The sequence below is a fragment of the Notolabrus celidotus genome, chromosome 10 (genome assembly GCF_009762535.1).
Source record: "Notolabrus celidotus isolate fNotCel1 chromosome 10, fNotCel1.pri, whole genome shotgun sequence".
NCBI lineage: Eukaryota > Metazoa > Chordata > Actinopteri > Labriformes > Labridae > Notolabrus > Notolabrus celidotus.
Genome location: NC_048281.1, coordinates 18,973,014 through 18,994,138, shown reverse-complemented (window position 1 = coordinate 18,994,138; position 21,125 = coordinate 18,973,014). Strand labels below are relative to the sequence as shown.

Sequence of the window (21,125 nt, the reverse complement as noted above, 5' to 3'; positions counted from 1 at the left end):
TAATAACAATAACAATAACAATAATAATAATAATAATAATAATAACAACAACAACAACAGTAATAATAATAATAAATAAAAATAATAATAAATATTATTATAATTCATTATAATAATAATAATAATAATAATAATAATAATAATAATAATAATAATAATAATAATAATAATAATAATAATACTCTATTTGTATAGAACTTTTCAATACAAGTACCAAAGTGCTTTACAGTGGGCAATAAAACAAGAAGAAGTGCAAAGCAAAATGAAGCAATACAAAATAAAATGAAATAAAAGCTTAAAAACCCTACAAACTTATTAAACAGACCCTTAAAATCAGAGCTAAAATTAAATAAAATCACACAATAAAATCTTTCCTGTAAAAATGTGTCTTGAGTAATGACATAAAACAAGGGACTGATTCTGCAAGTCTGATCTCCTGTGGCAGGCTGTTCCAGAGTGTAGGAGCCCTGACTGAAAACGCCCTGTCCCCTTTGGTTTTCAGTCGGGTCCTTTGAACAGCTAACAGAGCACTGCCAGAGGATCTCAGACTGCATCCAGGTTTGTAGGGGGATAAAAGTTTAGAGATATATAGAGGGGGAAGTTCATGTTGGGCTTTAAAAGTCAATAAAACAATCCTGAAATCAATCCTAAAATCAACAGGCAGCCAGTGTAGATGAGCTAAAATGGGGGTGTTGTGGGCACATTTTTTAGTTCCTGTTAAAAGACGAGCTGCTGCATTTTGAACTGTTTGAAGACGGTGGATTGATTTTTGACTAAGACATGTGTACAAGGAGTTACAATAATCGAGAAGGGAGGATATGAAGGCATGAATAAGTTTCTGGAGATCTTTTGCTGATGATAAGGACTTGGATTTAGATATATTTCTGAGCTGATAAAAACATGACTGGACAACTTTTTTCACATGTGGCTCAAAACACAAATTCCAATAAAAAATCACACCCAAGATTTATGGCTGCGGGTTTGACATTATTTGATAGTTCACTCAATTTTGGCAAGATTTGATCCCTCTTTGCTACTTGAAATATATCTATATTAAAACTATCTACTTAAACTACTTACATTCAAGTATCATACAATGAAGTATTTTATTTTATTTTTTATAGATCAAGATTTTGAGTCTTCAAGGACTTAAGAAGAACATAGCTGGATCTCAAAGCTCTTAAATGAAATCTCCTCAGTCCTTGGCCAAACTAGAATAGTTACGAAATAACCATGCTGAGGAGCCCAGCCTTCAAGAGCTCTCAAGAGGGGAGAGGATCAAGAGGAGAGGAGGGGAACCAAAGGAGCGATAAGCCAGGACACACAAGAGCAGCCTTCCCAGAAACAGTCAACAGACATTAAACATGTTGTTTTCTCAACCAAAGTGTGTGATCGATGGAATTAAAAATGTTTGATTTAAGTATAACTTTCATAAAATCAACAAACCTTTGTATCACCTTTGAGCTTGTTATCTGATAAGCTTTCTTATTCACCAGCTTACAAAAATAACTTGTCATAGAGTCAAATATCATTAGGAAAGATGACGATAGAAAGATGTTCTCTTCATGATCAGTATTTCCCCTGTTTAATTTGATTCCAAATAGAATGAAACTCCGAAAGAGTCTGCCTGTCAGATATGCATTTTACTCTTGGTTCTTAACAGACTGCAGATTTATCTTCGTGTGCAGGTGTTGGTTAAAGAGATAACAGGATACAGAGGAAAATAGAACTGTTACAGTGTGGATTGTATTAAAATGAATACAGTGCACATGTAGGCAGACAAAAACAGCTGCTGAGGCTGATTGAAAGTCGATCAAGCAGTGATCAGCTGATGCTGTCATCACAAACAGATGTTGCTTCATGTGACACTCCAGAGGAAAGGATGCCTCGTGTTTTCTCCTTTTTTTCCTCCTTCCTCCCCTCCCTCCCATCTCTTCATGCATCTCTGGTGGTGGTGGTGGTGGTGGTGTCAGTACTTCATACTCAATATGAAGTACTGACAAACTCAAATGTGCCATATAACACTACAAAGAAAGCTACTAGCAGCCTGTTGCAACACAAACTATATAGTTGAATCTGACAAAGTAAATAACCAATCACAGTTTAGGATTTCAGGGTTGTTCAATTAAACATACAATATTTTTGTTCTATTTTACAAGTTATTTTGTCTTTGATGGTTTGGACTCTTCAGATCTCTAAAGTGATTCAATTGACTCAATAAGACAAAAAAAAAACTTTGGCTGAACTGCTTATAATTCACAGACTCGTGACCCTGCACCCATTAGAAAAAACAGTGAGATGAAATTAGGGAATTAATTTATCTTCTAAATGATGTGGAGATAAAGTAATCTGCTTAAAAAGAACACGGGTGAGGTATAAACCCATCCAAACTGTGCTTTGGCAGAGTACTAGCAGAAATTAACTTTTTCCTTCCACTCCTGGAAAATACTGTTTGGATTTGATGCTGGAACATTTAATGAAACCCCTTTTTAATACAGTAGTCTGTAAGTATGGCTGATCGTTGTACAATTTCAAGTTGGCTGAAGTTTGGAATATATATTACCTTCATTTAGCTTATTGTCAGAGAGTAATAGAGTTATTGTGGGATTCCTCCGTATATAGTAACCATAGTTATCAGTGTTTTTGATTTAACAGCCTTTAAAGTTGCAGGCTGCCTTCTGGTGTCCTCCAATACCAGGTTATGGCCTTTCTGGGACCATCAGTTGTTAACAGTTCATGTAAAGCTGATGAATTATAAGACTGCTGATCAACATTTGCCATACCTATATATAATGTGTAATGAAGGCTTGTACATACTAGTCAATATTTTTATGTTAAATGTTTGTACATAGAGAGCAAAGTTTACTGGAGTCATATTCCTTGTATGTGCAAACACGTGTCCAGTGGTGGACAGTAACAAAGTCAATTTACTTGAGTACTGTACTTAAGTACATTTTTTGAGTATCTGTACTTTACTTGAGTATTATTTTTGGGGTGAACTTATTACTTTTACTACATTCAGAAGATAATTATTGTACTTTTCACTCCACTACATTTCTATCAACGCTCTAGTTACTCACTACTTTTACTTTGAAGTCAGTTCATGAATTTCCTTCTCTTTTCTGAAATCTGATCCCTAAGACAGTAAAATGTGTTTGTGTAGTTCTGTTTGTCTCAGTGGTTTAGTCGTACCTGTATATCGTGCGTCTCCACGGTTGAATGTGGAGCAAACACAGAGCAGATTTCACTCAGATCAGGTAGTTAATTTAGAGGTGGTAATGATAACTATAATTCTCCACCTGAGCACCCATGGTCATATCTTCAGCCCATGTTAGAGGTTTTTGAAATGAAGAATGATACGTATTGTGTGAAATGTTCACCTTGTTTTCCACTCTGCCCAAACATACAAACATTCACAGTCTAACCTGAGAAAGCGTGTTGAGCTACGTAACATTTGTTTCATTCCAGATGAACATTTCAAACTAAGTTGTCTGTGCTTGGAGTAACTAAGTGTCTGTTTTTATCCATGGTATAGTTTTTAGAGATTTCAAGTAATGGTTTCTAAATAAATATAATGTAACAGAATGTACTCCTATATACTTAAGTATTTTTAAAAGCAAGTACTTCAGGACTTTAACTCAAGTAACAGTTTGACAGAGCAACTTTCACTTGTATTGGAGTAATATTTGACATGAAGTATCTATACTTCGACATAAATAAGGAAGATGTGTACTTTGTCCACCACTACAAATGGCTAATAAAGCTGAGTCTGATTCTGAATCTGATATTTTACACCAGATTTGCAGGTATGTGTATATAAGTAGGACTTTATACACCTAACTCATTACGATATTGTCTTTTTTAAATCCCTGATCACCGAAAAAGGGGGTCATATCTCTTTGATTCAGTCTACCTTCATAAATACAATGATATTCAAATTCCTGTTAATTAAAAATCTGATTTACCATTTTTAATGGACTTAAGTACAATGCTTGTATAATTGTCAGCAGATATATCTCTGTTAATTGAAGATTATCATCTATTTTAAATCATTGCTTTACTGATTATTTTTTACTTTTAAGATTATTGATATGTATATTTAATAATTATTCCTAAATATTTGTCATGCTTCCAATCTCTCCTGCACAATGTTAAAACTTTTAAGAAACATTCTTCTTTTCCATGCATATTCATCCTCAATTAGAAAAGCAGTGTATTCATTGAAATTCGCATATCTTTCTTGGTGCACATTTATACCAACCATTAAGGTAAATTTGTTTGTGCGCTCAGAGACCGTTTCAGGAAGGAGGGAACATAATCTGCAGAAGAGTACAAAGTGTGTGACGTTGCATGAATTGCTGCATTGTACCGGTATGAGGTGAGTCCGAAATGTTAGGTATGTGTTTATCTTTTTGAAGTTGCACATACAATCATATAGACTGCTGTACCGTAAACCACGCTTAATAAACAAAGAACGAGGAAGTAAAGAAAACAATGCGTTCTTGGATATGGTGGCGACAGTGTTCCCTCTGTGCACCTTTCCTTCAACTAATACAAACTCTTTTTTGTCGTTCATTCTTTCTTTGTAACAAACATATAAGGAAACATCGAACAGCCTGCACAGGACTGTTAGCACAACATAGTAGAGAGTTCTCAGGAAAATCAATAATTCCTGCTGCAAGAGGCAAAAGTCCATACTGTAATGTGGGACAGTTAAGGCTTATTGGTCTTCCTATAGTGCTGATTAGCTCTATGTTTATTTAGACACTTTTACAGTACTTGGTAATGTGCCATACTGTTAAACAACCGAGTGAAGCACATAGGAAATAGTTGGACACATTATTTTATGTCTATGTGAAGAGGAACTGTAAAACTGGAGGAAATGTTGAAAAAAAGGCTAAAGGGATAAATTAGTGTACTTCAAACCGCATTTATAAGGAAAACTCTGTTTTCATTTTTGTTATTGAGTCTTCAATGAGTACGCTTTCAATTAATCTTTGTAAAATGTCAGAAAAGTAATTAGGAAACATCAGAACTGATCATATCTCATAAGATTTAGGGAAAATAGCACTTGAATCCAGTTCTGGGAGCTGGAACAAAAGATAATCAAATATTTTGTGAGAAACAGAAAAAAGATTTTATCAATTTTTAAATTTGTTGGCAATTACATTTCTAGAAATGAATTAAACTGTCAAATTATTATTACAAAATGAAGTTTACTTAGTGTTAAATCTAACTGCAAACATTTATCCTTTCCTTTAGGTCTTCCCTGTTTGCACATCTCCTCCTCCCCCTCCTCCTGGCTGCAGGGAGTGCTGTCACAGGGGAAGAGGTGGAGAGGAAACCCAATATTGTTCTAATGATGGTGGATGATCTGGGTATCGGTGATATAGGATGCTATGGTAATGACACCATCAGGTGAGTGTGAATATATGCACTTCTCAGTCCCTGTTTTTCCATACCTCTTCTCCTCGTCCATTACCTGCTTGTAATCTCTCCCTTTTCTGATGAGAAGTTTTCTAAATTGACAGTATATTTTGTACTTATTCCCACCTTTCCTTTCCTGGTAGGACTCCTAACGTAGACAAACTAGCGTCTGAAGGGGTAAAGCTCACTCAGCACATTGCAGCGGCTCCTCTGTGCACCCCGAGCCGAGCTGCTTTCATGACAGGGCGCTATGCACCCCGCTCAGGTATAGCAGACACTCTTCAACTTAAATGACAAGCAGTAGTATTCATGTTATGTTTGTAAAGCTATTATTAACACAGTATTAGTAACTGATATATGCTACATGTTTGTGTGTGTGTGTGTTGTGTAGGACTGGGAAGTACAGGCCGTGTGCAGGTGCTGCTGTTCCTCGGAGGTTCAGGGGGGCTGCCACCAACCGAGAACACCTTTGCTAAGAGGCTGCAGCAACAAGGATACACCACCGGTCTAGTGGGTGAGATAAAAGCTGTATTCACACATGCACAAACTCCTAAAAACTTACTGAAACGTACTGAAACTTTGATGATGATGATAATGATATGAATTATTGTAGTCGACGTTATTGACGTAGTATTCGTGACGTCACCCATCTGTTTCTTAAGACCTGTTTTGAAGCCAAAAAAAATTCCTTACTTATTTTTGTGCATTGCCTTTACACTGCTTGGCAGTACCTGCACCCAAATTGACATGAAGCACTTTGTTACTCTTACTGATCTTGTTTCCTCTTGTCTAGATCTTTGCTTGTGTTGTTCTTGTTCTCGTATGTACGTCGCTTTGGATAAAAGCGTCTGCTAAATGACATTGTAACATTGTAACATTGTAACAGTCGGCGGCGGCAGCCATATTGCTGCTGTCGAGCGATTGTGACATAAAGAGGCGGGCTTTGAGCCTCCTAGCCAACAGCTACAGTGTTCCCGCCTGCCAATCAAGTCAGCTGTGCCTCTCATTGGAAGACTTGTAATCTCAATGTCTTTGAAATTGCAGCATTAGAAAAAAATTCACCCCCCTTACAGTGTGTGCCGATCGAGAAATGAGCTACCCAGACTACACTCGTCTTTTGTACCAGGCTGTAAACATGTTTATTTCTGCTGTAAATATCAGCTTTCTTTGAATTAGTGTGTATGTGGTTTCTGATACTTCTGGAGCCAGCCTCAAGCAGATCCTCGATGAACTGCAGTTTTTAGCACTTCCACATTGGACTCATATTTTTAGACCGGAGGTTGCCGCTTGGTCTTGCTTTACAGCAGCACTGCTCAGTGGATGGTTAGGGTTAGAGATGATGTTATTAGCTGGCCTCAGTATGTTTTTATTGGAAGGCTGATTCCCAGAGTCTCTGAAATGACAATTTTTGAACATGTTTTCTGTACAGCACTGTAGGACACTCAGAGTCACAGAGGTAAAAAAATAAATCAGGAATCAATCTTCTCGCCACAAAAGGCCCCAGTTGGCGAAGGAAATAAATCCTCTGTCTTGTCTTCGTTCAGACAAAATCAATGTGATCTTTCCAGGACAACAAACTGTCAATCAATACACCCAAATATTTGTAAGAGGACACCTGTTTGATTTTCTCATTATGAATAGCAATAGGAGCTTTATGAGAATCAGATGGTAAACAGAATATAATTTCCTCTGTTTTTTTTTGTAATAATCTCCAGAGAATTTTCATAACTCCATTTGACCACTTTGTTCACCAGATGCTGATGCAGCCCCGGGTCGTCTGTATTATTCAGCAGAGATATCAGAGCTGTATCATCAGGATACTTTATAACGTACTGATGTGGTGTACCCAGACAACAGTCATCCAAATAAACTTAGTGAGAAGCACAGCTGGACTCACAAAACCCTGTGGAGCCCTAACATTAGTTGTGAGAGAGCTTTTATTCACCAGGACGACTGGAGTCTTTTTGGATACTAAAAATGCTTCTCTTGTGTTGAATGCTGATGTGAAAACTAGAAGCAGAGCTCTTGCATGTGTTTGGCTTGTCTAAATGTTTAGCGATGACATGAACCAGAGTGGCAACAGAATCTTCTGTCCCACATCCCTGCTTATAGGCAAATTAGTCGGGATCATCTTGTTTCTTTCGTTGCTTTTCTGACAAGATAATTGAGCAGGATTCTCTCTAGAGATTTATGTTCCACTGAGGCAAGAGCTATTAGTCTAAAGTCTTTATGGTCCATTAAAGTTTTCTAGGCACAATATGCATGTCCACTGAAGTCAGTTACCATACTGGAGCCAGTTCAGTTGCAAAGTTTTCTTCATGTGTGTACACTGATATATTTTCCTACATCTTCAACAGTTATGATAATTCTGTCTGAAGTTGCAGGTATGATCATTTTGAGTATTTCATAGATTGATATAATTTTTTTGTGGTGCAAAGAAAGAGCTCAGATCATTGGTGAATTGTAATTTGTTGTCTGTCAGAACTGACGTAGTCAGGGTTGACATGCCTGTTATAACTTTCTTGGTATTTCACACTTTTTCTGTGTTTTTGTTTTTAAATTCATCTTCCAAAAACTTTCTGTGCGCCAATTCTCCCCATCTCATTTTCAATTCTATATGTTTGAGTTCTATAGACTCTATTTTTTAAAGCATCTCTCCTTATGTTTATGGCTTTTCTTATGTCACAAGCCACATATGATTTATCAATTGGATACATTTTGTTTTCCTTCCTAGGAATAGCCAGCTCCACACAAATATTGACATGGTTGTCATTTTGTCTGATAAACCTTCATAAAACATTTCCCAATTTGTCCAATCAAATCAAGCTTTCAGTTTCTCTTTACTTTCAATTGTCCATGTATTTATCACTTTCTTGTCAGGTTTAGTTCTCTTCATTTTTGTCCTATACACTGGAATCATGTGCACAACATTGTGATCAGGATTTAGTGTGGATGGCAGACACTTACACATACAGCATCTTTAATATACTTAATACAAAACACTCCACTATGTCCACAAAACTAGGCAGCAAGATCTCCAAGGTGACACTGATTTAAGTCTCCCAGAACTATAGCCGCTGCCCCTGGGTAGCTGACTTAACACGGTCAACTTTGGTGCTTGAAGCAAGGGTGCAGCGTAGGCTGTACTTGCAAACAGAAACAGCTGACATTTTCACCATGACTTCTTTCCTGTCAGCCCCCAAGTAAAATCACATGTGTGGTGGGGATGACCTGATGTGAGAATGCAGCAAGTATTTGAGAAATTCACCTCAAGTCGGTTAGGGGAAATGAAGAAGTTTGTATCACGCTGAAAGAGCAACATGTAACAGGGTTAATAAATACATAAAGGTTGAGGAAAGAAAATCATTTTCAAAACGCAGTGTCGACAGTACCAGTTTACACATAGCATTAATATACAGTAAATACAAAAAAAGTCATAATAGCGTGGGTCTGTGTTGCTTCCTCCAATATCATGTTTAAGACATTATACTCTTGCTTCAACTGTGTGCCCTTAATGTCACAGGTTGCCTTCTGAGACTCATCTCCTACCCCTTCAACCATCACACCTGTTGTTTGACATGTTGTGAGGGAGATGTATGAAAAAGCAACGTTGGAAAATTTCAGGGGCACAGTTCAGGAAAACTTCTAGAATTTCATAAACTACAAGAGGCCATTCTCATGTGATCGTTTATTCAGAGGCCCTCATTGTTAAATCTCTACTTTCAGAGAAAAGACAGCAACAGAGACTACAGTACAGTAGTTTATAATCCCTTTCATGTAGGGCTTAAGGCTGGGTTAGCTGCACAGAGAACCATGTGATTATTTACACACAGCTAGGTGTGAGTGTGCAGAATAGGGAGTGTTTTCTTCAAATATTTACACATATAGAGATACCTAGAAATGCGTCATTATTTTACACTGAACAAGCATGGCAGTAAACCATATGGCTTTCCATTTTGTTGAAATGAAACAATTTCTTGCTGAAAGTCCAACTTGAATTCTTATTCCTGTCTTTCTCATGTATTTTTCTCTCTGTCTCTGCAGGTAAGTGGCATCTAGGTGTGAACTGTGAGCACAGAGGAGACCACTGCCACCATCCCAACCAGCATGGCTTCAGCTTCTACTACGGGCTGCCCTTCACCCTCTTTAATGACTGCGTGCCAGGAGAGGGGAGTGACATCCTGGCAGACCTCCAGCACACGCTCCAAAAATTGACCATGTTGCTCGGAGCTGGACTTTTTACACTGGTAAGGGTGATATAATGAACCACAGCGTGCCTGAACAAGAAACATAAAGGCAGTTAAAATGAAAAAGGCTACTTGAGCTGTTATACAATATCAAAACCAACAAAACTGATAGATCCTCTGTAGTTGCCAGTCAAAAATGAAGAAACTGGAAAACAAAGAATGGCTGTGCCGTTCACCCCAAAGCAGAATAACTAATGCGTAATCACTTTGACATGAGCCACAGGCTAGAAAAAAAAAACAGATTGGGAACAGAAGCTGTGATTGTGAAACTCACAATCATGTCAGCCAGAAACCTGTTTTAGGGCTAGCAGAGAAATGTCGAAACTGAAATACAGAAAGAATTCTATGATGGAGGGATGAATGGAAACCAACTGTGCAACAGGTAGAGCAAACTAAAACGCCTGAACACATACAACTGAATGAAAAAGTTAGAATGAAATGAAGGCTAGCTGGATGTGTGTAACTTCAATAGAAGCTCTCACATATGCCGTGAATTTGGGTGGAAGTGTTTCATTTGTTTCTTCATTACACCGTAGCAGAAGGACATTTTGCCGAGGGAAGCCACATGTTGGAGTCCGTGTGGACTTCAGGAAGCCAGCCACTAGAATATAATTTGGGAGTGATAAGACCCTTTTTGGATAGAGTTTTACAAGGCACTAAAAACCATACTTAACACTCAGCTGCCCTGGTAATTTGATGCATAACTCCCAGAAAATGTTGATTTTCAGGCTGTACATATTTGGCATTTTGGATTTCTGCTTGTAAAAAGCGCTTGTGAGGTGCTGGCTACATCTGGAATCCCCAAAATACAGGAGTTTGCTGAGGATTATTTTTTACTGTGCCCTCAGGAAGATTGGTTCACTTTACCCTGGTCTTTTAATTCGTCTGGAGTACACACTTTACCCCCTTAAAACACTTCTAACTTTTAGCTTTCTAGGACAGTAGGAAGAAAATAAAGCTGATTTTGTCTTATTTAATTGTTTCATAATATTAATTTCCTTACAAAATAAGTTTCCAGAAAAGGAAGAACTAATGGGTACCATAGAGACCTAAATAACGTTACAGTGCCCAGCAGGAAGAGAGGAGACCATAAAACCATGTTCAGATCTAAATTTAAATAGAGAACGGTTTGTCTGAAAAAAATATACAATGTGTTTCTTGTTTCATAAAATGAACAAGCTCTATGGTAATGGTTTATGATGCCATCTAGTGGCAAATTTATGGAATTGCATCAGAATTTATTTAATTATTGTACATAGTACAACAGCCTTGAAATAGATCCTAAAGTTATAGGCATAAAAATATTAGATGTTACATGAAACATTGTTGTAGATATTAATTAATCAGCTGTAGCTTTAAGGTTTTTGTTAATGGTAGAAAGGTGTTTGATTGTATGTTGTGTAACAAGCACATTTGTTCCCATTCCTTCCTTTCATAGTAGCTGTGTACTGTAAGATGGCGGATTCATTACTGTTCTTTTCAAACCCCCTCAGTGTGTGCTTGTGTTATCTCTATTCAGGTGTGTGTCCGTGTATCTGGTCTCTTCGATATCAACCTGGGTCTCCTGGTAGCACTGTTTTTCCTCAGTATCCTAGCAACTGCTGTGTGGTTTATCCCTCTTAAATTCCTGTCAACCTGGAACTGCATCCTCATGAGGAACCAAGAGGTGATTGAGCAGCCGATGACGGTGGAGACGGTGCCCCAGAGGCTGCTGGGAGAAGCACAAAATTTTATAAAGAGGTAGGGAGGATTCAGCATAATTGCAATTACTTTTTTCTTATTATAAAAACTATTTATCCAGAGAAGCAAAATAGAACAACCACAATACCTCCCTCTGGGTAGCTTAATGTTTGTAGTTTTATAATTCACGCACATCTGTCGTTTGATAACAGTTTAGGAACACACTGAGCCAGAGAGTGTGAAACTGTAATTGTTCTGTGTTGTACTTTTTTTTAATCACATGAAAGCAGCTGATGTCTCCTGAATAGTGTTTGAAAATAAAATTTTCTCTGAACTGTTTTGGTTAAACAACAGCCAGTTCCTGAAAAATGCTCAGTTTGCTCTTTTTCCCCCTTCTGTCAGTAAATTGCATAAAACGATTAGTATAAAAAAATATGACCTTTGGCTCTCACTGCCTGAACCACTCATTCCAAAGTTAGTTTATTTTATACTACATAAGATATAAACATTTCAAGTAAGATACAGATTAATACTCTTGATGTGTGCCAATAATAACTGCAATAGGACAGCATATATGGGATTCATTTATCACAAACTTTTAATCTCAGCGATATCTTTATGCATAAAAAGACAATATGCGGTTAAAGATGGGGCTCTTTGTTTTTTGGAGTGGAGGTTTATGGAATAAATTAAGAATCAGCTGATATTTAAAATAAAGCATTTTTCCGCCCAGCCTATCCGTGATTTTCATACTTGACAAATAAAACATTAATGATTAGCCAAAATGACATTCTTGGTGTTTCTTACTTTTTTTGTAACTATTGTTATTATAATTTTCCTCTCCTCTTTAGAAATGTGGATCGTCCATTCCTCCTCTTCTTCTCATTGGTTCACATCCACGTGCCGCTCTTTAAAACCCCTGCTTTTGCTGGCAAAAGCCACCATGGCCGCTATGGTGACAACCTAGAGGAGATGGACTGGATCATCGGTGGGTATATCGTCATACTTTTTCAAACATTAAATACTGGCCTCCATTTTTAGGGAGATAAACTGGTTTGACGATCATTGCAACAGTTGAAAGAAGGGCAAACATCCCAAAGTTAAATTGAGTGGATGTTGATGAGAAGTAAAGTATTTGTATTACGTCAAAGTCTGAATTGTAGCGTTTGTCCACTGGCAATAGGAAATAACTGGCATCAGCTGATACCTGTGCTCACAAGTCCTATTTTGAAAAATGTATAAAAATGTCTGCAGACACTGCAGGCAACCTCGCCAGTGCTGTCGAACATTATTAATGTCCCCGTAAATGATAACACATCAACTCCAAAACAGTCACTGGCTAGTGTTGAAATAAATAGATTCTGTTATGATGTGTAGAGTTAATGCAGTTAAGTTTTGCTTCTGGTTTAAATATCAGTCATTATTAACGATAAACTGTTGTATTTTATCAATGGCAAAAAAATAAAAAATAAAAATAATGATATCGGCATAACATCAGTCCACCTGCCCTCCCATTATCGGCATCAGACATTAGAAAACTGATATCAGTCATAAATAGGGTTGCAAAGGGATGGAAATTTTCCGGTAAACTTCCATGGGAAGTTAAGATGGGGAATTTTGGAAATATTCCAAATTGGAATTTATGGGAATTAATAGGAATTAACTGGTAATTTGATGGAAAGGTATCATATCCAAGCATAAATATTTGTTTTGTTAAAAGCAGACATCCATCCAAAATAATACAATTAAAACAGATTTATTTGTAAGAAAAACTTTATCAAGTGTTAAATATTTTATTGAACAATCAGTTATTTCATTGAAGAACAAAAACATGAATGTTGAGTTAAATATTACTCATCCCCCGACCCAACCCATTCAAAAATCAACAACAATGCAAACCCAACAAAGTCCCATTCAAAATGTTCAATGAAAAGAGCCGCTCTCCATCCAACAACAAAGTCCCATTCAACATGCAAATAAAAAAGCATCTTCCCTCAAGCTTCTCAAACCTAGCCTCTGCAGGATTCTAGAAATCATCTGTGCATGTGATGGAGGAATGCACAGTGCTTGTAGGGGGCATGGTCTCAATAGCCCTGCAGTAAGCTGTGTGCTATGTGCATGCGATTAAGGAATAGCATAGATATTATATATATCTTTCAGGTAAAATGGTAGAGACTGTGGACTCTCTCGGCCTAGCCAACAACACTCTGATGTACTTTACGTCTGACCACGGTGGACACCTCGAGGATGCTGATTCAAAGGTTGGCCAGAAAGGAGGCTGGAACGGAATTTATAAAGGTATGCTTCGTCTCACAGTGTTTCTTTTTTAAGTGACATTTCATTAATTGGAACTTTTGATGAAATCATAGTAGACAAAGGCTTGTTCTGTGGGGTCAGTTTTCAAAACCGCACACATACACCCTTGATATGGCATAAGTAACAGCAGTTTGATGTTTTAAATTTACCTAAAGTGTTTTTAGAATAAATCAGCTCTGGGTTGAATATTCTCAGCAGCGTTTAATGACTGTAGTTAAAGTGAAGTAGAGTCTGTTGGTTAAACGACCACTATCAGAAATGTACATGACTGATATTTGTGTTTATGCATTTGCTGCAATAACAGAGGTATTTGTGTCCTGTAAAATCTGACCTGTAGGTGGGAAAGCTATGGGAGGCTGGGAGGGCGGGATCAGAGTGCCTGGTATTTTCCGCTGGCCTGGCAGACTGCCAGCTGGGAGAGTGGTGGCTGAACCCACCAGCCTCATGGACCTGTATCCAACACTGAAATATTTGGCTAAGGACACACAACCTGACAGGTAAACACTAGCTCGTGTGTTTGATCGTGTTTGTATTCTGTGTGCTCTTGGCAGAGTTTTATTCGTCGGTTGAAGCATTTCTGTAAATGTAAAACTCAATAATAGACCCAATTAGAGTCAGTAAAGCAGGGGAGAAAGTGCTATAAAATAACTCTAAACTTGAGCACAATAATCAAAGTGCTTTGTAGCCAGATGATAACTCTTCATTTTATACAGGAAACAAATTCAGCCAATTAAGAGAGCATTGTGGGTAACGTAGACAACTTATCTACAAATTTTTCATCCTGGCATAATACGCTTGTATTCTGCTTTGTCTCAGATAATTACTTTTCTTTATACAGTAGTGTTTATGTGATGGTTACAGTGTGAGAGGTAGTTTATCACAAAGTAAAATACCATTATCTAGTGTCTCTTTTTGTCTAGGGTTGTTGTTAGCGTTGCTTTTATCCCTGAATTTAGAGCATTTTTACCCAACGTTTCTGCTCTTTCGTCACTGACTTGTGCATTTCTCCCAGACTGTTAGACGGCCATAACCTCATGCCGTTGTTGGAGGGGAAGGTAGAGCGATCAGAGCACGAGTTCATGTTCCACTACTGTGGGATCTACCTCAATGCAGTGCGGTGGCACCCGCCTGGAAGTGAGTTGACAAATATTTTTTAGCGTTATTGAAGAGAATAAATCAATAAGATTTTGTTGTTTGTTCGGAACCCCCACCTTATACAGGTTATGAAAAATAGCAGCATGTAAAATGTTTACGGCACATTTCTGACAAGATAGTAGTAAGTCAGATTGAGACCCACGAGTTGAATGTAGGCTGCAGTTCAGTTTAAGGATTGATTGTTACCAGGATTGAACACTCTGTGGTGATTCCTGTTTATGACATGGTGTTACAGTACTGAGGGCAAAACACCAGACTGGAAACTGCATATTTCACAGGACATGCACACTTTATGTCACAAAGTCAGTTACCACTTAACCAGAGGTGTCACAAGTATTCACATTCATTACTCAAGTAGAAGTATAGATACTAGGGTTTAAAAAGACTTCTGTAAAAGTTCAAGTATCAACTCAAACGTTTTACTCAAGTAAAAGTATAAAAGTACTGGTTTCAAAATTACTTAAAGTGTGAAAGTAAAAGTAATGTAAGGGTAAAAAATGCCATTAAGGACAAAAGCTTAGGCTGTGCCACAGGGGCCTATAGTGCACTACCCAACCTCCCCCCCCCAAAAAAAACATGTTTCTAAAGCCATAATGACTATAATGTTATATTAATATGTTAATGTTGAAATATTGAGCAGTTGTAAGATCAGGCACTGATGCTGAATGAGAAGGCCCAGCAAGCTATGTTCTTATTTCTCCTCAAGGCTTTATAAGAGCTCAAATCTGTAAACGGGCTGTTCCAGTGCCTCCACACTAGAGTCTTCGAGCCATGCCTGTATTGACTTTACTTTAAGGGGACCCTTCAATTCCTGAAAAACAGCTCCTAGTATTCCAGTAGGTACAGTTCTCCTTGAACCTAGCAAACCAAGGTTCAGCTGTAAGTGCCAGATAGGAAACTGTTCCATCACTTCAGGGATTCAGTTTGTTGTGTTCCTGAGTCCATGCTCTGCACCTTTCCTGCACACACTTGGCATAGTGCATGATGATGATGTCAGGCTTTGTGTGCTGCTGCTTTACCATTCAAATCTGTGCCTGTGAGCTTTTGACGTACAGTTCATTTAGCTGATTTTGCTTCAAGGTGGAGCTTGTAGTGAGTGATGCAACAGACGATAGTGAACGTCTATGTGCTTCAAGCTTCAGCACTCATTGTCCCTTCTTCTTTGGGCATGTTTCACTACTTTTGAACCTGTGCTGCTTCGGCTTCTAAGTGCTACACACTTAAAAATAATAGCACTTGCAGTTGAACTGACTTGTGACATCCTGTGACAGTGCTGTGATTGAAGTAACTGAGCTTTCATCAGCTTAATTTTACATCCAAGTCTATGGAGATGTAATGTGACTGAAAAATATTAACAAGTAGGGTTGTTGGGCTGAAAGTGTGTATGAATTCTAAACATGTGGATATAAACAAAATAACCTTATTAGGGAGGCTTTTGTTTGGATTCAAGTTTTTTCTATTTTCAATTTTCTTTTTTCTTTCAGTTCTTGTTGAATTGTACCTGTAAGTTGAATCCAGAAACAGATTCTAGGGTTTTTGTGTTTCTTTTTGTGAAAAAGAAAACAAGTCTATGTCCTGCTCTGTATATAAATAGAGCCGTATTTACAGCAGCTATACTAGGACATCATGACTTTTAAGGGCTTTCTTTTTAATCAGTTTGTGAAGTCCAGTTCTTGGTTTTGTAAAAAAAATAGGACCATTTAGAAATTAACATGTTCCTCTCAGTGCTGTAACTCAGAAAAGAAAAAAAAATGCTGTTAAACCTGCAGACAATCTGAAAAAGATTAACCAACCTTTAACCTGTGGCAGTATTAGATGTTAATAACATACCCTGATATTTTCTATCCAGGTGACTCCATCTATAAGGTGCACTTTTTCACCCCCAACTTCTCTCCTCCTGGAGCCGGTGGATGCTACAAAACTAAGGTCTGTCTATGTCATGGAGAATATGTGACGCACCACAATCCACCTCTGCTCTATGACCTTTTTCACGACCCCTCTGAGTCCCGCCCACTGACCCCCGATACAGAGCTGAGATATGCTGAAATCCTCGAGCAGACTTCTAAAGCTGTAGAGAAACATAGAAACACCTTCCCACAAACTCAGGAGTCTGATGAGGCGTCTGTGAAGTCCAGCACAGACGCTCCCAGTGTTCAAAGCCAGATGACGTGGGACAAGATTCTGTGGAGACCCTGGCTGCAGCCCTGCTGTGGGACTTTTCCATTCTGTGGCTGCAAAGAGGACACGACAAATATTTAATGGAAAAAGCTGCCAGACTGTCTTAAAAAGTTTGAAAAAAAAAACCCACCCCAGACTTGATGAAGCTGCTCTGGAATCGACAGCAGGGTTATCACATTTTCATAAATAATATACTACTGTCCTTTTTGTGGTTAGGGGTGCTTTCAAGAGCTTTGAACATTAAAAAAACTTGACATGGCCAAGGTTCAGGCTGCAGACTTAATCTGCTGCCCTGTTTAAAGGCATTTTCAACAAGTTGTTTGTCCAATTTGTATTACATCTAAATGAAGTTAATTTGCACAGTAAAATGATTTATTACTGCAGTTAAAGATGAAGTAAAACAAAAAACCTTTACTTAAGTTTAGCCTGTAGCCTTTGCTTTACTAAAAACAGAAGTCAAAAAAAACTTTTTTACATTTTTTTTTTGTCACCTTTAAAGACACTGTGAGAAATTTCTGATTTCCAAATAGTTTTTATTTCATACTGATGCCTCATCATGACCAACATAGTATTATCAGGTTATTTCTTAATGCTGAAATTTAGCTTTGATTTGGAAAAATAGAGCAGAGTGAACACTCACCAAGAAGTGTTTTTGTCTAGACTTCCACTGATGAACGTTTGCAGTGAGAAGGGAGGTAGCAAGAGGGAGGAATAATTTGTCTTTAATTTCTTTCTACATAATGTTTTGTAGAGATGGCTGATAATGGAGCTGGAAGAGTAAAAACATGTATGTTTCTAGTGATGTATTTTTAGGGATGGAGAAACACCACAACCTGGGCTTTGCAATATAAAAGGGCAAAATGGCTATGAGCATGTTTTAATATTTGTGCTGGCAATTGAAGGCTTCACTAATCTTTGAGGACAAAAAGTTAGAGGTGCTAATGTTTACTTATTCAGCATCTATTGGGACACTGTAGCACACATCATTCAACAGAAGCTGACAGGTAAGATTAAACAGATACATCTGGTCACCTTTTGTAAGCTAACAGTACTAAATCAGAGTTTAAGCTTTTTTGTTGTATAAAAAAAATATGATTTTTAAAACTCAAAACATTACCATTATTAAAAAGTAATGTAAAATACAAGATCCAAATTCTATCTTTTGCCTCCACAACAAATGCATGCTTTTGCAACAGCCACATCTTTACAACATTGGGTGATGGTGCTCATGGGAAATGCAGTCTTCATCCTGGAAAATAATCACAGTATCTGTTTTCGAAACCGCCTACTATACTAGCAGTACGTACTGATTTGGCCAAAATTCAGTATGTAGTAAGCAGTATGTAAACAAGAGCAAATTCAGCAGTATGCCAAAACTACCCGGATGTCTAGTGATTTGGGAAAATTTCACAGTATGCATCGGACCAGTCTGCCTCGCGTAATGTTTCCCACAATGCACAGCGCTCATTCTGCTTTTTCTTTTCTCTTCTTTTTTTGACAGGGGAACTCAGTTTTTATGTGCTGTGAAAATGATTAATTCAATATAAATCACTTCTTAACTTTTTAAATAATAAGTGGATGCTAAAGAAGCAGTTTCTCTATCAGCTTGGCCGTTGTTTACTTCCGCATTCCAAAACTGGAAATTCAGTGACATCTGGCTCAGCGTGCTGCAACAGTCATACTACATACTAAATTCAAACGCAGTATATAGTGGGCAGTAGGTGCCTACTACATTAGTAGGTAGTATGTAGCAGGCCATTTCGAAAACAGACAGTATCTGTCCAAAGGTGTCACCATAAACAACACAACATGAAAGTTCCTCACAGTGCCTTTAACTAATAGAAATAGTTTTGGAGCTGAAAAAGAAGAAGAAGAAAAGATGAAACAATGCACTTTGCATCATTACACTGAAAAAAAGAAGTTACTGCAGAGCCAAAAGAGGATGATTCTGTACCTTCATGAAGATAAATTCCAGTGTTTACGTGTTGATATTTTGTTAAGTGAAATACCTTGGACCAAGATGCAAAGTCAAAGCATTTCCTAAATGACAAAATACAATTTTTATGAAATAAAATTGAACTGTGTTGTTCTTTTTTAAACACATAACTTAGACTTAGTGTTGTACTTACTGTTATTTCAACCTTAATCCTTAAAAATACTTTTGTGATTTAATGCACTCCTCACATTAAGGGTGAAAGAGAGCTTACTGTACTTAAGAATCTTTTTTGTTCTGTTAAGGAAGTCATTCCTTAAACTCTGTTAGATATAACCAATTATTCAAATAAAATCCATCAGCAAGGCACTTCAGACTGCGTGCCATTAGAGGGCAGAGTCACACTGTGTTTGGATGATAGTGAACTCTGACGTTTATTTGTATGAGAGAGAGAAAGATAGGAGGGCAAAAATGAATAAAGAGAAAGTTTCAGGTACACAAAGACATGACTGTACATTTAAAGCTTATGGCGCTTCATTTTGCAATAATAGCATAACATGGTGCCTTGTAAGCAATTTCTTAGAGAATAGACATCCCTTTTTCATAATAAATCCAAATGTCTTCCCTAATCCCTTTATTTCAACCCTCTTTCCTTCATTTCCTCTACACTCACATTGTTAAAAATGACAATATAATGCTCGGTAATCTTAGAAAAATACATTTCTTCCCGTCATTGTCCTCCAGTAATAACAAGATGCAGCTTAAGGACACTAAGGCAGGGTGGATGTTGTCAAGCAGGGTGTCCTAGTTTGACCACAATGCCTTACAGATCTTTAATAATAAAAGACTCTAAAGACTCTTCCATCATCAGTGTCATCATCATTGATTATCATCATCATCAACACTCATGCGCTCTCCCTCCAGCAGTGGCTGCCTGTCAAAACATCAAAGTTTGCTTCAGCGGCAGCCTGTAATTGGTCCCCTTACTTCCTTCCTTCCTTCCCGGCTCTCTCCTCCATCTCCTGGAACTGCTTCTCCTCCTTTCCCCATTTTCTCTCTTTTTCCTTCTCATACCTGTCTTGAAATTTAGATTTTAAAAAGAGGAGGGGAATTTTCCTGATCATCATCATCTTCATCATCACCATTATGTATGTAATTTCTGCTATCATGGCCGTATTATTTACTTTTCTCTCACCATTAGAGACCCATACATCAAACACACAGCAAGTTCATTACAGTAGCAAATCCTCCATTACATATCTGTTACAGTAAATCATGCAGTCGACCATACAGAACGACATTTGGCTCAGCATCAAAGTTAATGATGGCTGGTGGGATAGAACGTCGCTGACCATACATCATGCCACTTGCACATGCAACCATGTGCACACACAGTGTTCATTCTCTCACATGCACAATATATCATGTTGTTTGGAACACATCACTGCTTTTCTGTAAAGGTCAGTGTTTCAGGAGGCGCCATAAAGCATTTTTATAACCCTTTGTGTGACGCACATGACACACACACAGCTTGAAGAGATAAGAATATAGCCTGGCAGCTTAAACACACTGGAAATACCACCTCTGTATGAGGGATGTTTCACAAACACTTGACTCTAAGGGCCTGTTGTTACATTGTTTTCTGATTGTGGGGTTGTGGTTTTGTGTCTGTATTTTGGAAAAAGCCAGGAAAAGAGGTTGTTACAGAGCAATGAATGTGCTTTATTTTAATTAACTTTGTCATTCAGCTGTGGCAGACTATCTTTGCTGTTGAAATTCTCTCTTGCCAAAACAGACTTGGCAATTATTATTCACTGTCATTTCAATTCACAGACAAAGGCTGGCCTTGAAAATGATTGTTTTCAACGCTTCAAGATTGAATCAAGAAACCTCCTGATATGGACCACTTAAATGTCAAATACAGATCCTGCAAACAGAGCTCACTTTGTACAGTTTTGACATCAGAGACTGTCCATGCATTTTTAACCCTAATCAACTTTAGATTGTACATTTGTACATCTAGAATAGTGGAAAACATTACTTATACATGTACAGAACAAGATCAACAAAGAGACAAGATTGATTGTCAAATCACTTGTACTTGCTAAAGTGATTTGTCCACATGGGTTACCAAAACCAACACTAACTGAAGGTTTCTCAGAAAAGCTTGAAGGCCTGCTGTGTCCACT

The 21,125-nt window shown here is 37.7% G+C and overlaps 1 protein-coding gene across 1 annotated transcript; it reads left to right on the top strand.

Annotated features, from left to right (window-relative positions):
- Positions 1-4,282: 4,282 nt before the first annotated feature.
- On the top strand, positions 4,283-19,795 carry arsh (arylsulfatase H). The gene is made up of 11 exons (XM_034693155.1): positions 4,283-4,378; positions 5,263-5,418; positions 5,571-5,692; positions 5,819-5,941; positions 9,472-9,674; positions 11,194-11,414; positions 12,206-12,342; positions 13,515-13,652; positions 14,008-14,167; positions 14,683-14,804; positions 16,675-19,795. Exons 1-11 carry the CDS (start codon positions 4,374-4,376, stop codon positions 17,082-17,084), a joined length of 1,797 nt encoding a protein of 598 aa, XP_034549046.1. The 5' UTR covers positions 4,283-4,373; the 3' UTR covers positions 17,085-19,795.
- Positions 19,796-21,125: the final 1,330 nt, after the last annotated feature.

Coding starts and splice junctions, on each gene's coding strand:
- arsh (XM_034693155.1), top strand. Junction 5,419..5,570: donor TATGGTAATGACACCATCAG/GTGAGTGTGAAT, acceptor CTTTCCTGGTAG/GACTCCTAACGTAGACAAAC. Junction 9,675..11,193: donor GAGCTGGACTTTTTACACTG/GTAAGGGTGATA, acceptor ATCTCTATTCAG/GTGTGTGTCCGTGTATCTGG.